Source organism: Leptonychotes weddellii, chromosome 15 (assembly GCF_054177405.1).
Source record: "Leptonychotes weddellii isolate Sample4059 chromosome 15, ASM5417740v2, whole genome shotgun sequence".
Taxonomy (NCBI): domain Eukaryota; kingdom Metazoa; phylum Chordata; class Mammalia; order Carnivora; family Phocidae; genus Leptonychotes; species Leptonychotes weddellii.
Genome location: NC_138383.1, coordinates 41334517 through 41352780, shown reverse-complemented (window position 1 = coordinate 41352780; position 18264 = coordinate 41334517). Strand labels below are relative to the sequence as shown.

The 18264-nt window shown below is 45.5% G+C and overlaps 2 protein-coding genes across 4 annotated transcripts in view; both read right to left on the bottom strand.

Moving 5' to 3' along the window:
* The window catches only part of MPRIP (myosin phosphatase Rho interacting protein), a 574668-nt gene that overhangs the window by 290702 nt on the left and 265702 nt on the right, over positions 1-18264 (bottom strand). The window lies entirely within an intron of this gene.
* The window catches only part of NT5M (5',3'-nucleotidase, mitochondrial), a 30951-nt gene that overhangs the window by 3765 nt on the left and 8922 nt on the right, over positions 1-18264 (bottom strand). For 2 of the 3 annotated variants that reach the window (XM_006744611.3, XM_081805578.1), the window contains exon 3: positions 12238-12298. In XM_006744611.3, the coding sequence (XP_006744674.2) occupies positions 12238-12298 (61 nt within the window). Of the gene's footprint in view, positions 1-9912; positions 10343-12182; positions 12299-18264 lie in introns of those variants that run through there. The other variant, XM_081805579.1, reaches the window with a different exon arrangement.

Here is an 18264-nt window from a genome sequence, read left to right as displayed (position 1 = left end):
ATGAATCATGGAACACTACATCTAAATCTAATGATGTAATGTATGGGCATTAACATAAGAATAAAAAAAAGTAAAAAAAAGAACTAGAGGGTATTATGCTAAGTAAAATAAGTCAGGCAGAGAATGACAAATACCAGATGATCTCACTCATATGTGGAATTTAAGAAACAAATCAGATGAACATAGGGGAAGGGATGGCAAAATGAAATAAGACAAAAACAGAGATGGCGGCAAATCATAAGAGACTCTTAACTCTAGAAAACAAACCGAGGGTTGCTGGAGGGGAATTAGGTGGGCAGATGGGGTAACTGGGTGATGGGCAGTAAGATGTAAGTGATGTGATGTGATGTAATGTAAGTGATGTAATGAGCACTGGGTGTTATATGCAACCGGTGAATCACTAAACTCTACCTCTGAAACTAATGATATACTATATGTTAATTAAACTGAATTGAAATAAAAATTTTTTTTAAAAAGATACGAAATCCAATCATGTGTTTGGATGCTGCATCCATGTCAAATGGCCATGAAAGTTTCCACCCACATCCAAGTTCTGTGTTTCTCTGGTCTCTGTCTGTAGACCACAAGTGGAGCTCCAAACATGGGTGTCGTTTAGGAAAAAGACTCTAGATGTACATTTTTAAAGGGTCACGGTGGCGAATCAATGCCGTACAAACCAGCTGAAGCTCAGAGAGGTTCAGCGAGTGGCAGAGCCCCGTTCAACACTGGGTCTGCACCGCCAGAGCCCACACGCTGGTCATGAAGAGTCCCCAGCGAGTTGACCAGGCCACCCACGGGAAAGCAGGGATAATGACAGTATTGCCTCATGGGACTCCTTTGGGGATTAAATGGGAAAATGTACATAAAAGTCTTAGCCCAGGGGCGCCTGGGTGGCTCAGTTGGTTGGGCGACTGCCTTCGGCTCAGGTCATGATCCTGGAGTCCCGGGATCGAGTCCCGCGTCGGGCTCCCTGCTCGGCAGGGAGTCTGCTTCTCCCTCTGACCCTCCTCCCTCTCATGCTCTCTCTCTCTCTCTCATTCTCTCTCTCTCAAATAAATAAATAAAATCTTAAAAAAAAAAAAAAGTCTTAGCCCAGTGCCTGGCACACAGAAAGCGCTCAGTACTAGGCAGCTGGACAAAGGCTTCTAGCTTTTGGTCTTATCTCTCCTCTCCTGTGGTTCTGATGTGTCTGAGCTCCCGGGCCTCAAACGAACCACCCAACCTTCTAAGACTCAGTGTCTTCACAGTGGTGTTGATGTGATTACATCAAATCTATGTCGGACGCAGAGTAATGCCTGACACATAGTACTTACTCAATAAATGTCATTATAGTTAAATTTTATTTTTATTTTATTTTATTTATTTATTTATTTATTTAAAGATTTTATTTATTTATTTGACAGAGAGAGACACAGCGAGAGAGGGAACACAAGCAGGGGGAGTGGGAGAGGGAGAAGCATTCTCCCTCTGCCTCTCTCCCTGCTCGTGCTTTCTCTCTCTCTCTCTGTATCTCTGTGTCTCAAATGAATAAATAAAAAAATCTTTAAAAAAAACAAAAAACAGGGTGCCTGGGTGGCTCAGATGGTTGAGCGTCTGCCTTCAGCTCAGGTCATGATCCCAGGGTCCTGGGATCGAGCCCCGCATTGGGCTCCTGGCTCGGCGGGGAGCCTGCTTCTCCCTCTCTCTGCCCCTCCCCCCAATTCATGCTCTCTCTCTCTCTCTAATAAAATAAATTAAAAAAATAAAAAAGGGGCGCCTGGGTGGCTCAGTCGTTAAGCGTCTGCCTTCAGCTCAGGTCATGATCCCAGGGTCCTGGGATCGAGCCCCGCATCAGGCTCCCTGCTTGGCGGGGAGCCTGCTTCTCCCTCTCCCTCTACTCTTCCCCCTGCTTGTGCTCTCTCGCTCTGTCAAATAAGTAAATAAAATCTTTATAAATAAATAAATAAAGCCCATGCTCAATATTCATTTTAAGGCACATATCAGATTTTACTAACTGGAGCTCCCCTGACATGTTCACCACTGATGTAGGTCACAAATCTATTATCCATAAACACCAATGACCTGCCACATACCCTAGCCATGAACAATTCTTGAACTAATTGGTGCTTCCTAAATAAGAATGAACATAGGGGCGCCTGGGTGGCTCAGTCATTAAGCGTCTGCCTTCGGCTCAGGTCATGATCCCAGGGTCCTGGGATCGAGCCCCGCATCGGGCTCCTGGCTCGGCGGGGAGCCTGCTTCTCCCTCTGCCTCTCTCCCTGCTCGTGCTTTCTCTCTCTCTCTCTGTATCTCTGTGCCTCAAATGAATAAATAAAATCTTTAAAAAAAAAAAAAAAGAAACAGTTCTAGTCAAACTGTGTAAGCAACAGGCAACTTTATACAAAAGTTATTTTTCTGGGATCCAAGAATGCAGAAAAACTAATCAACCATAGAACTGTCCAGGGTTTCTGGTTTGAGAAATGTGTGTTGAAGTTCATTCTTTCTTTACTGCTGGACAGGAGAATTTGGGGACAGATAGAAACAAGGGGATGACACTTACTGCTATAGCAAGCATAGTGTCTGGTGATTTATGTAAATTTCTTCTCCAACGTGTTTTTTTAATTTACATTTATTGAGTTATAATTGACATATAACATCGTATAAGTTTAAGGTGTATAGTGTGTTGACTTGATACATTTATATAACGCAATTTGATTACCGGTCAATTTTAATTATGCCCATGGAAGGTGTTCCTACAACTGTACTGACGAAGAAGCCAAGTCCCAGAGAGGTGAGCTGAGAAGCTCACAGGTGGGGCCACAGATCCAGAGGTGACAGTGTGACTCTCAGGTTCAGCCAGGGCTCAGAGAGGTCAGGTGTCCGAGGGACACCTCTAGGGATAAGTCAGGGCTTGGACAAGCATGATTCATTACGTTTATTAGCTGCTGTTTTGAAAGAGAGGCATTGCTCATTATTCACCTGATTACAATTTCAGTTCCTAAAAATACTTGGGCATAAAATGAATGCAGAGCTATCCAAGTGTAAAATGGTGTTGCCACTCCTAAACCAGAATCTGTCAAAATGACTGAAACTGAATCCAAACTACATGTTAGCAAAAGAATCACAAGAAGGACTTTCAAGGGAGGTGATCTCTCAAGACCTACGGTATGAGCAGCAAGCTCACAAAACCAGTCACTGTAGGAGTGAAGAATTTACGGTGAGGATGATGAATGGGGGGAGGCGGGTGCTGATGAGGATGGTGCTGAGAAAAGACAGGAGGCAGAACACCCAGGGTAGTGACAGGGCCTGGAGCAGCTCCCTGACACCTCCTCACAGCCCTCTCAGAGCCATGTAGGTCCACAAGCAAAGACGCAGCTCAGAAATGAAGATCTGTGAGTTAGACACGGTCCTTGCTCATCAAATATTGAGTGGAATGCCCCCAAAAGTCTTGCTCTGCTCCGATGAGCAGATCCCAGGACAAGCCTCAAATCAGGGAGGAGATGCAAGTCCTGGGAGATGCTGGGGACATGCCATTACCCAACAACAGGTGTCTTCATTACTGGCCTACTTCATTTAGTGAGAGATGTGAAAAGTGGTGGCATTAAGCCCAAGATTTTCAGGGAAAGTGGCTTGACCCAGGACCCTGTATAGGTATCATGCACTTCTGTCCACAAACCCAATTAAGATGATAAAATAACCACATCTAAGCAGAAGAATAGAGTTAGTTCTGGAACTATCAGCCATCTGAACAGCCAAATTTTTTTTAGCTATAATTCACATACCATAAAATCTACCAATTTAAAGTATACAATTCAGTGGCTTTTAGTATATCCGCTATACCAAAACATGGCTTATCTTGCTAAATGTTCTGTGTGCACTGGACTAGAACAGATATCTACTGTTGTTGTGCGAGGTGTTATATAAATGTCAACTTGGTCAAGCTGGTTGTCAATGCTTGTTCAAGGGCTTCTACATCTTGACTGATTGGGGGGGTCTACTTATTTTATCAGCTATTAAAACAGAGATATTAAAGCCTTGGAGAAGAATTGTGAATTTGTCTATTTCCCCTTGCAGTTCCATTAGTTTTTTTAAATTTGATTTATTTAACTAAAACAAACAAATTGTTCACCCGTTTCTCCCAACCCTCACCTCTTATAACCACCAATCTGTTCTCTGCATTTATAAGCTTGGATTTGGGGGTTTTGTTTGGTTTGCTTGTTTTTATTGTTTTTTAATTTTTTTTAAAGATTTCATTTATTCATTTGAGAGAGAGACAGAGGGAGCACAACCAGGGGGAGAGGCAGAGGGAGTGGGAGAAGCAGACTCCCTGCTGAGCTGGGAGCCCGACATGAGGCTTGATCCCAGGACCTGGAGATCATGACCTGAGCCTAAGGCAGACGCTTAACCATCTGAGCCACCAGGCATCCCTGTTTGCTTGTTTTTAGATTCCACATATAAGACATCATACAGTATTTGTCTTTCTCTGTCTGACATTTCACTCAGCATAATACCCTTGAGGTCCATCCATGTTGTCACAAATGGCAAGATTCCATTATTTTTTATGGCTGAAGTCATATTCCATTGCATATAATAACAAAATTTCTTTATCCATTCACCCATCAATGGACACTTAGGTTGTTTCCATATGTTGGCTATTGTAAATAATGCTTCAATACACATAGAGGTACATATATCTTTTCAAATTAGTGTTTTTGTTCTCTTGGAATAAATACCCAGAAGTAAACTTGCAGCATCATATGGTAGTTTTATTTTTAATCATTTGAGGAACCTTCATTCTGTTTTCTACAGTGGCTGCATCAATTTACATTCCCACCAACAGCGCACAACAGTTCCTTTTTCTCCTTATCCTCACCAACACTTGTTATTGTTTGCCTTTTTGATAAAAGCCAATCTAACAGGTGCGAGATGACATCTCATTGTGGTTTTGATTTGCATTCCCCTGATAATTAATGATGTTGAGCTTCTTTTCATGTACCTGTTGTATATCTTTTTTGGAAAATGTCTATTCAGATCCTTTGCCCAGTTTTTACTCAGACTGTTTGGTCTGGGGGTTGTTTGGTTTTTGCTCTTGAGTTGTATGAGTTCTTTATGCATTTTGGATATTAGCCCCTTATCAGATATATGATATGTAATTATTTTCTCTCATTCAGGCGGTTGCCTTTTCATTTTGTTGATGGTTTCCTTTGCTGTACGGAAGCTTTTTGGTTTGATGTAGTCCCACACGTTTGTTTTTGCTTCTGTTGCTTTTGTTTTGGTGTCAGATTCAAACCATTGCCAAGAGCTATGCCAAGGAGCTTACCACCTATTTTTCTTCTAGGAGTTTTATGGTTTCAGGTCTTACATTCAAGTCTTTAATCCATTTTGAGTTAATTTTTGTGCATGATATAAGATAGAGGTCCAGTTTCATTCTTTTGCATGTGGCTGTCCAATTTTCCCACCACCATTTCTTGAAGAGACTGTCCTTTCTCCATTGTATATTCTTGGCTCCTTTGTCATAAATTGACCATATATGCATGGGTTTATTTCTGGGCTATTAGTTCCATTGATCTATGTGTCTGTTTTATGCCAATACTATACTGTTTTGATTACTATAGCTTTGTAATATAGTTTGAAATGAGGGAGTGCGACACCTCCAGCTTTGTTCTTCTTTCTCAAAATTGCTTTGGCTATTGGGGTCTTTTGTGGTTCCAAATTTTAGGTTTGTTCTAGGACTGTGAAAGTTACTATTGGAATTTTTATAGCGATTGCACTGAATCTGTGGATTGTTTTGGGGTACTATAACTATTTTAACAATATGAATTCTTTCAATCCATGAGTACAGAATATCTTTACATTTATTTCTGTCTTCTTCAATTTCTTTCACTAATGTCTTATAGTTTTTAATATATAGGTCTTTCACCTCCTTGGATAAATTTATTCCTCAGTATTTTATTCTTTTTGATGCAATTGTGAATGGAACTATTTTCTTAGTTTCTCTCACAGTTCATTATTAGTGTAAAGAAATGCAACAGATTTTTGTGTATGATTTTGTATCCTGTAACTTTACTGAATTTATTAGTTCTAACAGTTTTTTGATGGAGTCAGTAGGTTTTTCTATATATAATATCATGTCATCTACAAATAGTGATAGTTTTACTTCTTCCTTTCCAATTTGGATGATTTTTTTTTCTTGCCTAACTGCTGTGGCTAGGACATCCAATATTCTATTGAATAAAAGTGTCAAGAGTGGACATCCTTGTCTTGTTCCTGATCTTAGAGGAAAAGCTTTCAGCTGTTCACCATTAAGTATAACATTAGCTGTGCATTTATCATATATGACTTTTATTAAGTTGAGGTACGTTCCCTCTATATATGCTTTGTTGAGAGGGTTTTTTTTTTTGTTTTGTTTTTTTTATTAAAATGGATGTTCAGGGGCACCTGGGTGGCTCAGTTGGTTGAGTGACGGACTCTTGGTTTCGGCTCAGGTCATGATCTCAGAATCATGGGATTGATCCCCATGTCAGAATCTGCACTCAATCTGGAGCCTGCTTGAGGTTCTCTCTCCCTCTCCCTTTGCCTCTCCCCTTGCTCACACTCTCTCTCTCAAAATAAAGAAATAAAATCTTTTAAAATAAATAAATAAATAAAATGGATGTTGAATTTTATCAAATGCTTTTTCTGCATCTATTGAAATGATCATATAATTTTTATCTGTTTTGTTAATGTATTATATCACATTAATTGATTTGCAGATGTTGAACCATCCTTGCATTCCTGGAATAAATCCCACTTGATCATGGTGTATGATCCTTTTACTGTATCGTTGAATTCAGTTTGCTAATATTTTGTTCAGGAATTTTGCATCTATATTCATCAGGGATATTGTCCTTGAATTTTCTTTTTTGTGGCATTCTTGTCTGGTTTGGGTATCAGGGTAATGCTGGCCTCATAAATGTGTCTGGAAGAGTCCCTCCAGCCCCCTTCTATTTTTTGGAAGAGTTTGAGGAGGGTTGGGATTAATTCTTCTTTGAATGTTTGGCAGGATTCACCAGTGAAGTCATCTGGTCATGGACTTTTGTTCTTTGGGAAGTTCTTGATTACTGACTCCATCTCCTTGGTAGTAACTGGTCTGTTCAGATCTTCTATTTCACCATGATTCAGTCCTAGAAGGTTGTGTTTCTAGGAAAGTATCCATTTCTTCTACACTGTCCAATTTGTTGGCATATAATTATTCTTAGTAGTCTCTTATGATCCTTCATATTTCTGTCGTATCAACCACAGTTGTATCAACTCTTTCATTTCTGGTTTTATTTGAGACCTCTCCTTTTCTATACTATAAAAGGCTTTTTCCTTTTATTTCACTTGATAGTCATTTTTAATATATAATTTACATACTATAAAATTCAGCAATTTAGAGTGTACATTTCAGTGTTTTTTTAAAGTAATCCTCTATGTTGTACAACCATTGCCCATCTAATCCCCAGAAGTTTCCATCATCCTCCCAAAAAACCCTATGCCAATTACCATGAACAGCCAATTATTTTATAAAAAGGAGTTTGGGCCAAAACATACCATGAGCCCCAGTTTTAGACTACTGGGTAGCACACTAAGTGGGAAGTATCACCAGAGAAAGTTCCTGAATTGCTGGAGTGTGGCTCCACCTGCTCCCAAAAGAACCTGTGGTTTCTGCTGGTGGCAAGAGAAAGTGATGCACCTTTTAGTGTAAGTCTTATAAGAGACTCAAGTTCTGGGAGCAGTTGGACAATTTGGTGTGAAATGTGTGAAGAAATTTAATTCATTATCTACATTTTTTTACTTGAGTTTAAGTGGAGAGGCTCGATGATGGGGTGGAAATGTTTAACATTTATTCTTAAAATCAACCACAGCATCTGAAAGACATATGATCAGGAGACCCGACTTCAGATGAAAAGAACATGTCCCACTGTTACAACCAAGCATCTCACTTAATCCCACTTGTGATCACTCACCTTGTGGAATGAGGGAAAGTAACAGTAAACTGTCATGCTCAAGTATGAAGAATTTAACATGGATTTTTTTTAATCTCCTTGGGGGAAAACAACTAGTAAACCATGCTGAGTTCTGAGTCAGGTGGAATTAGAGAAGGGGGTGAGCATAGCACAGAGGTACAGAGTACAGACTCTGGAGCCAGACTGCCCAACCCTGACTCACCATGTCTTGCTGCCAACCTTGGGCAAGTGACTTAACCTCTCTGTGCCTCAGTTCCCTCATCTTTAGAATGGGGATAATAATAGTACCTACTGCAAAGGGCTATTATGAAGGCTAATGGATCATTACAGGAGAAGCCCTTGCCTGCATTACTACCAACTCACGAGTCAGCTACTACTGAGCCGGTTTGGGTTTAAAATGTCAGCAAGCTCCAGCCAGAAAGGAGGTTTAAAATGTCAGCAAGCTCCAGCCAGAAAGAAGGTTCTGATAAACTAAATGGCACCTAAGTCTGACTCCTTAGGTATGATAAAGAAGTTGACCTCTTAGCAATTAGGCTTCCCTCCTTTGACTGGGTCTCGAGAGGAATCAACTAAGGAGAAAAACTTCCACTTCGGCTGCCCAAGGCTGATGCTGCTCTGGGGGGCAGGAGCAGAGGGAAGAACTCTGTGAGAGTTCTGGGTCTTGAGCCCCCACTGGGACCACCATGAGGGCAAAACATCCATCCTCAGTTGATGTCCTGAGACTAGCCCCCGCACTCCCCCACCACAGGCACCAGGCAGAAGAATCATCAGCACCCGTCTGCCCCCAGCCTCAACTAGCCAAGGATGCAAGGTCCATCTACTAGGGATGGGAGGGATCATGGATGGCGGGAGAGGAGGTGGCTGGGGCTATTTTCATCTCTTCACAAGATACCATTGTCTGCCTTCCCCACTGACTTAGTTCTGGGGCGGGGGCAGGGGGTTGGAGGTGACAACATGGCTGGGAGATAAGCCTGTACCCCAGTCTGATCCCAACCCCACAGGCTCTAGGGCTACCAGCCAACACAATTCACCCGAAGTTCCTCAAACATACTCCGCATTTTGCTGGCTTCATGTCTTTGTTCAGTGTCCCACTTCCTCCACTGACCAACCGTACGTGGCCCGGCCTGGCCGCTGGGTGGGAAGGGTGTTCTGCCAGCCGCCAGCACAGCGGTGACAACATGCCCCTCCCTGCGGTGCGTGTCACAATGTGCCCTTCTTGTGGGAGCCAGGAATTCTACCTCCTGGAATCTATCCTATGGACATAATCACACGAAGATGTAGGTACGAGATGACTTCAGCTCTTAGCAATCATGCTTTTGAAGAATATTTGGTGACAGAAAAAAGGCTAAAACTCCATTAAGGAGAAAAAGGATACTAAACCACATGAGATTCAAGTTTTGTTAAAATATATGTATTGTATTTAATATGCATCAAAGAAAAACTAGAAACAAACACCTCAAAATGTTAACAGGGTTTCTATCACTAGGTAGTAAGTTGGCAGCCGGGGTTTTGTTGCTTTTTTCCCTTTGTTTGGTCAGGGCATCCACTATCCACTATCACGGCACCCCTTCCTCTGATATCAGCACCTCGATTTTTCTCTGCAAAGACCCCTGTCCTTAATGGGACATCAGTCAGGATGCCTATGCTCCCCTGGCCAAGTGCCAGGACTGTGACCTGAGCTCAGCTGGGAAGCCTCTCTCCTGGGAACGGGAATCCTGGGCAGAGACACCCACAGAGGGAGAATGAACGGGGCTTTGGTCTTCTGCAAGCACGTATGCTTGGGGAGACCGCCCACCAGCTTTGGCTCCCAGCCTGCTTGTCAAGGGGCTGCTCCTTCAGATTCTCCTGTGATTCTCTGAGCAAACCAATAGTGTCCTAATAAACTTTACTTTCGTTCAAGTTAGCCGGACACCATTCACGTTGCTGCAACCTGAGGGTCCCAAGTGATATCCTCTGCCCACGTGTTCACTGGACTCCAAACCCTCAGCAGGGAGCATGCGCTGCTCGTGGGAGCAGCTCGGGGCACGGGCTCTGGGACGCACGGCTCTGGACCGAGCCCCGCTGCCTGTATGATCACGAGACCCAGGAGACAAGCCGCCTTGCCCCTCTCAGCCTCCTTCTTCATCTGTCAGACCAGAGGAGTCCTCTGTTTCACAGGGAGTTGCTGTACTGATTATAAAAGTATAGAGCTTGGCACATTGGGGGCATCGGATAAATGGCAAACATTATTACGAAGATATGTTTGATAAGCTTCTGTTGAACAAATGAATCTATTCATCCGACAACAAATCCTGGGTGTTTACAGCGCGCCGGGCACGGGGACCCACAGTCAACAAGACAGACACGGTTGCTGCCCTCATGGGGCTTGCAGTCCGCTGGGGAGACAGACAGGTAACAGGACATAGACAAAGACGCGAACCCATTTCAAGTGTTTCTACAGGAAACAAGGGCTGAGGGATTGAACAGCAAGGCAGAGAAAGAATAAGCTTTAAGATACAGTCAGGAAATGGGGGGGCAGCTAAGTGAGACCTAAGGGATGAGGAGGAATGAGGCACACAGGGAGTCCCCGCATGTTTAGGGGCATGAAGCGTGTCCAAGAAATAGGAACATGGGAGCATCGTGAATGCAGAATCAGGAACTTATGATGATAGAGAGGTGGCTGGGAGGGGCTTGGCAGGTTTTGACGAGGAGTTCGTGTGTGTGTGTATGTATATATTTTAAAATTCTATTTTAAGTGCAGTGGGAAACTGTTAAAAGGTTTTCTAGTAGGGGGCTGACATGATCTACTTTATGAAAGACTTCCACTGGCTCTGGGTGGAAATGAACAGGCAGTGTAGAAGGCTCTCGGAGTGGTTCTAGGAAGAAATGCTAAGGTGGTGCGATGGAGAGAAAGTAGGAGGACGCCAGGTACCCTGAACAGGACACACAACTTGCTGATGCACTCGGTGTGAGGGATAAAAAGGGTGTCACCAGGATGGTTCCCTGGCTTTCAGCCTCAGAGGCTGGTGGACGATGCCAGTCTACCGAGAGGGGAGGGACAGACATGGGACGGGGATGTCAGGAGCCCAGGGACAGACACATCAGGTTTGAGTTGTCCGGAGCTCAGTGCAGTCCCGGGCTGAAGCTGCGCAGGTGCGATGGTGGGCAGAAAGATGGAACCTGGATCCACAGGAATGCATGGATGACAGCCATCGCATCCCTCTTCCTCCAAGAAGCCCTGGACGATCGCCCTGATGGCCCGCTACAACCACAGCTGAAACAGATGCTCCAGCTTGATAGTTACTCACACTTAAGGGTGCACCTGCAGGACTTATTAAAACACACTGGGCAGCTCAGAAGGTCCCAGGAGGGGCTGGAGAACGTCCACTTCTATCAAGTTGTTAACTTCCCTGAGTTTAGCTAAACTCCCGTAAAAAGTCACGGGGATAACCAGGGAATGGGGCGCGGGAGCACGTGATGACTCGGTGGCTGCCAAGCACCTCCCATAACACCGCTGTTAACTACTCAGTAAGGGTGAGTCCCCATTCCATTTAACACACGCCAAAGGCATTTAATGTTGGCGGACTGTGTGCATTTTGTTTCTAACACGGAGATGGAGAGGGAGAGATCACGTGAACACACTTGAGAGAACTCTTGCCTAAAGGTCTGTGCCAAGCAAGCACCCCGCCCCACCCCAGGAGCAGGGGGGTACTGGGGCCCCCAATCCCACCTTCCTGGACTGGGGAGGCTGCTCCCACTTCCCCTGAACCCACCTCCTGTGCAAATGCCCACCTCCTGGGCAACACACCTTTCCCATGGGTTTAGCCACCACAGGTTCCCAATTTCCAGAAAAACCTCAGTTTTAAGTAATTCTATTTTCAGTGAAGATGAGGACACGAGTGTGTGGCGAAGCGCAATGTAACCGTTTCACTTTTGTAAGACTTTTGCATAAATACATTCACACACCCTAATGTTTGGGTTTGGGTGGCCTCCAGCGCCTCACCCTTCACAAATGATGTCTCACTACCATGGGGGTGGTCACCTTCCAGAGAACCTGGCCTTCTCACCAGGCTCCCTGCAGAGAATGTGCTGGAATGTCAGACTGGTGCTAGCAAAGGTCTTTGGGAGGGAGGGACGGGAGAAGGGGCAGCAACGAGGCCACCCCAGCTGCCTAAGGCCTCGCTGTGAGGGTCTGCACCCCTCCCCCGGGGTGTGCTGAGCTCTAGCACCCCTTACCTGTGACACGTGGGGTCAAGATGAGAGGAGGCTGCAAGCAGGCTGCACATCTTACCTTCTCGTAGGGACAGTACTTGTACATCTTTGTGGGGCTCGTGCAGATGAAGACATCAGTGCTATGAGAAAGAGGAAGGCCAGTCAGCCTGAGCCCCCACGTCCGCGCGGCCTTCATCACTCTTGCCCCCCTGCTCTGCGGGTGTCAGGCCCTCCCAGGTCTGCCCCCATCACCTGGGAACGGGAAAACCCACCGCCCCGCACTGCTCTCCCAGCCAGACACATCCCGTCCCCCAGCCCTGAGCAGCCACGTGTGACCTCTCCTCTGGCCCAGTGACCCGCTCAGGGATGGGTGTCCATGGATGGCAATTCTGCATGGCCAGAGCCCAGAGCTTGGCTGGGCGAAGCACCTGCCCTCTCTGGAATCTGAACAGGGAAATACTGAGAGAAAGAAGCATTAGCAATGAGAGAGGCATTAAAGGGGTACAGGGCAAGTCACTTGAGGAGAATCAGGGCCTCACACAATGCAAAGCAAAGAACCCCATAAGGGAGAGTCTTCTGGTAAAGTGTGTCCGCCAAGCCCTCTGGCAGAAGGGGGAGGGGGAGGAGCCCCCTCCTCTCAGCCAGGCTAAGCTCCCTCAAAACGGACAAGGGCTCTGCTGAGGATCGCCCACTCCCACAGTCTGGTTCTTCTGCGCTGGTGAGAGCGGGGGAGCTGACCTCAAGGGCCTTGTCCCCACAGCCCAGGGGCCCCAGACCCTCCCCAACAGAGCCATCTGGTCCCGAACATCCGCAGAAAGCCACCATCTACCGCTCTGCGGACTGAGCCTATGGAAGACTAGATTTTCCGGGCTCCTTTGCTCTTTGGCAAATTAGTCCCGAGAGTCCTGCCAACGTCAGACTGCCAGGTCCCTCGGAAGAGAGCTCGGGCCTTCTCGTTACCTCTCGGCACTGCCTCTCCAACCTCACTGTCCCCTCCCACGGGCAGGGCCTTCCCTAGGTCCTCAGCCTCTCCTCCATGTTCTCTCGCCTCCTGCCCGCACTGAAAGCTGGCCTCAGGCGGGGAAGCCGCCTCCCCTGTGTGTTTACCCCACCTGCTTCAGAGACACAGGCGAGGAGGGTCTTCCTCGCCCTCCCTTGTCACTTCCAGACCATTCCTCCTGTTAGAGTGGGTGGTTAGTTAGGTCCTTTTCATCTTAAATTCATAACCCCAACCCCAAGGCAGTGGTGCAGTTACGAGGCAGCCTGTCCCCAGGGCCCTGGCGGGTACTAGTCTCCAGGACAGCCGCCACACACCAGCCCTGTGTCCTCCAACTTCTTGGCTCTGAGACTCCCTGGCTTCTCATCATGGAATCTAGAACCACGCCTGTGTCTGAACTTCTTCTCCCTTTCAGTTCCACGGGAGGAATGGGCATCCCTCCTTACTCTCAAGGTGAGCCCTTCATTTGTGCGCAGGATTCCATCCCCTGATCTTCACAAGGAGGAAATGGGCTGCCACATTCCCTTTTCCGGGACTGAGCTTCCCGACAACTCAAACTTGTGCTCTCTCTCATCTTAAAACATACATATACACACACACGACCTTGACCTCACACCCGCTCCTGTGCTGTCCCTTCTCTCTGCTCCCAAGACATCCCAAGCGGCCTGTCCCTGTTGACCCCACAGCCTCACCTCCTGTGTGTGCTTCGATCCACCCCGATCTGGAGTCCGTGCCCTCCACTACCCAGAAAGTGCCTGTTGTCACCAAGGACCCTCATGTCACCATAGCTAATGCACACGCCCCCTCTTTCTTTGGCTCACCAGCACCCAGATAGCCCTGCCCTACTCTGTGAGAGCTCCTGGTCCTGGCACACCTGCCCGTCGTCGGCCACCCCAGGCATAATCTCCCAGCCGCCCTGGTGATTCTGACCCTCAGGGGCTCTTCGTCTACACTCCCTGCTCAGTGATGTCATCAAGGGCTTTATGCACCATCTTCATGCTGGTGCCCCCAACTTTACCTTCACCATCCAGCTCCGTCCCCCGAGTGCCAGGCTCACATCCTTAACAGCCTACTGAATATCTCTGCGTGGACATCTCACCAACACTCGTTTTTTTCCAAAATAGCACACATGCTTCTCCCCACTCGCCAAACCTGTTCCTTCCCCAGTTGATGACACTATTATATAGATCTAGCTGCTCAAGCAAAAAACCTAAAGATCACCCCTTTTCCTACCCTTTCCCCTTCCCCAAGATCCATCCCCCATGGGTTCTTCCTCCAAGGTGTGTTTCATTCCATCAACTTTCTTCCGTGGTCGCCACCCCAATTTCAAGCATTGCCACCTCTCATGGTTCTTCAACTTCCAATTCTGCCCCCCACCGAGGCTTTCTCCACCCAGCAACCAGACTGATTTTTCTTTTTGAGATTTTATTTTTATTTATTTGAAGGAGAGAGAGACCACGCGAGTGGGGAGAGGGGCAGAGGGAAAGGCAGAGGGAGGGAGAATCTGAAGCCGACTCAGCGCTGAGCACAGAGTCCGATGCAGGGCTCGATCTCACAACCCTGACACCATGACCTGAGCCGAAACCAAGAATCAGATGCTCAACCAACTGCACCACCCAGGTGCCCCGGACTGATTATTTTTAAACAGCTTCATTGAGGTATGACTGACATGCAATAAACTACACAGGTATATGATAAGTTACATGTGAAACACAGATCTCCACAATCAAGATAATAAATAACCCCCTAAAGTTTCCTGGCACCCTCCTGTCATCTCTCCACCTGCCCCTCCTTGTCCCTACCCCACCCCTGGGCCCCAGGCAACCACTGATCTGCCTTCTGTCACCACAGATCAGACTGTATTTTCTAGAATTTTATATAAATAGAAACACAGAATATGTACTCTTTTTTGTCTGGCTTCTTCCATCCAGTAAAGTTATTTCTGGGACTCAGTCATGTTATTAAATGTATCCATAGTTGGTTGTTTTTGTTTTGTTTTGTTTTTGAGCGGGCTGATTTTTTAAAAAACAACTTCATGGAGATATAATTCCTAAACCATCACAGCTGCCCATTTTCAGTTTGTAATCCAATGAATGTTGCTACATTTACAGACTTTGACAACAATCACCAGAACATTTTCATGCCCCCAAAAGGAACCTTGTGTCCATTAGCAATTACTCTGCATTCTGCCCTTGGCCTTAGGAAACCACCAACCTACTCCCTATCTCTGTGGATTTGCCTGTTCTGGATATTTCACGTAGATGGAATCCTATAATACACGGTCTTTTGTTACTGGCCTCCTTCATTTAGGAAAACGTTTCCAAGGGTCACCTGCATTGTAGAATGTACCCGGGCTTCACACCTTTGAATTGCTGAGTATTATTCCATTGGATGCAGATGGATGGACCTCATTTGTTCATGCATGTATCAGCTGACGGACATGTGGGCTGTTTTCACCTTTTGGCTGTTATGAACAACGCTGCTAGGAACATTCATGCACAAGTTTTTATGTGGATGTGTGTTTTCATGTCTCTCAAGTATACTCCCAGGAGTGCTACTGCTGGGTCATATGGTAACTCCATACTTACTATTTGGAGGAAATGTTTTCCCAAGTGCTTTCCACAGCAGCCGCATCATTTTCCAGTCCCACCAGCAGTGATAAGGGGTCCAAATGCTCTCCATCCTCAGTAACATGATTGTCTTTTTTTTTTATTATTATTATAGTCATTCTAGTGGGTGTGAAGTGGTATCTCATTGTGGTTTTGATTTGCATTTCATTATGGACTACTGACGTTGGGGCAAAATTTCATGCATTCATTGGCCATTTGCATATCTTTTTTGGAGAAATCCCTGTCCAAACTTATCACTCCAAGCCCATGTTTTTAAAACTTAAGTTAAATCACATCATTCAGTCTTCAATCATCCAGTGGACCATTCCTCCCGTCCCCGCCACGTTCACTGAATTCTAGCCATACTGGTCTCCTTCAAAATGTCACTCAAATAAGCAAATCCTTGCCCATATCAGGACCTCTGTCCTCTGACTTCTTACTAACTAGTTCATTCTTTTTTTTTTTTTAAAGATTTTTTATTTATTTATTTGAGAGACAGAATGAGATAGAGAGAGAGCATGAGAGGGGGGAGGGTCAGAAGGAGAAGCAGACTCCCTGCCGAGCAGGGAGCCCGATGCGGGACTCGATCCCGGGACTCCAGGATCATGACCTGAGCCGAAGGCAGTCGCTTAACCAACTGAGCCACCCAGGTGCCCTAACTAGTTCATTCTTAACATTAAGCTCTGAAGTCACATGTCATCTCCTCCCCATCTGAAGTACCCCTTTCCCCATTTAGTCTCAAACACATCGGCTATTTCCTTCACCAAGCTTACTGCAAGCTAAAATTAGTTTTCTTTCTACTTGTCATTCTCCCCACCATAACGAAAACCCCTCAAGACCCCAGACCTTAGGCTAGGTGTCTGTCTTATTTACAAATATATCCCCAGTGCTAACACAGTGCCAGGCACATATTAAGTGACACAAAATATATCTGTCTAGTGGGTGAATGAATACATCGCCTCCTATGCCAGGCTCCTCAACTGTAGGTAGGTTGACAACACTGACTCCATCTTGTTCACGTCCACACAATGACCTCCCTTGGGGGTACGTTGTTCCAGGCCCCTGGGGATTAATGTATGCGGGAGGGCTTGTTCTGATCTCCCCTAAAGTTGCTTAGGTAACTAGTAGAGATAACATAGTTTCTTTCCCCCTCTTTCGGCACACAGGGGGCACCATGAGGTCTGTTAAGTGTTAGACCCTTTGACCTCACCATAGTGCCCTCTGTACATCCCCTTGACCTATAAAATCTATGGCTTAAGATTGGAACTTTGCACAGAATAGCTGGGCAGCTCTGGATCCTCACCCGTCTGAGCCCCCCGTCAGTGTTACCCTGAGTAAAACTGAGTAAACTGTATAGAGTCCCCAGTCTCAAAGTACTTTCTCAGGGCGCCTGGGTGGCTCAGTCAGTTAAGTGTATACCTTCGGCTCTAGTCATGATCCCAGGGTCCTGGGATCGAGTTCCGAGTCGGGTTCCCTGCTCCACGGGTAGTCTGCTTCTCCCTCTGCCCCTCCTCCTACTCGTTCTCCCAATCTCTCTCTCTCAAATAAATAAAATCTTTTTTTTTAAAAAAAAGTACCTTCTCAGTTTGGAGGATGCTGTATTATCCCCCTTCAACTTCTAACAATAGGTATTGAAAGTCATGTTTATTAAACACAGGTGTAAGCACATCTAAACTTATCCTTCTAGATGAGTGGTGTTAAGTCGTCCCCCTAGGATGTCAAATACTTGTTTTGGCAAATACCGCTACTTCTTAATAATTGCTTAAGAGCTATACATAAAATAACAACTATGGGGAAAAGATCTATATGAGCTAAAACTCAAGCAAAAACACCAAAATGTAAGAAAGCGGTGGTTTCAAACGATGAGATTAAAAATGATTTTTTTATCCTATATTTTAATTTTCCAAAGTTAACCATAAGCTCTATTTTTTTAAAAGATTTTATTTATTTGACAGAGAGAGACACAGTGAGAGAGGGAACACAAGCAGGGGGAGTGGGAGAGGGAGAAGCAGGGAGCCCGATGCGGGGCTCGATCCCAGAACCCTGGCACCATGACCTGAGCCAAGGCAGACGCTTAACGACTGAGCCACCCAGGCGCCCCCTCATAAGCTCTATTTTCTTTAAAAGCAAACATTTTTCTCCCTTAGGGAAGCCAATTACAGTCCCATCAGAAAGTACTCATTGCTTTAGACATCATGAGTTCCTTTTATTCAACATATATTAAAATCCATCATATTCTAAGCATTAGGGAGATTCAGATAGGACTCATTTATTTGCTGACATTGGCTCCAAATCAGTTTTGGCTTTTTTTTTTTAACACCAAATGCCCCTTTCAAGGATAAATCAGGTTGATGGAGGGCATTTTATATGAAATATACTATGCTACTTATTATGGGGGAACGTCTGCATAAAGGATAGTATCTAAGTATCTATCACTAAGTATCTATCAAGTTTAAATGCAAAGAACAGACTGGAGGTTGCCAGAGAAGTTGGGGGGGGG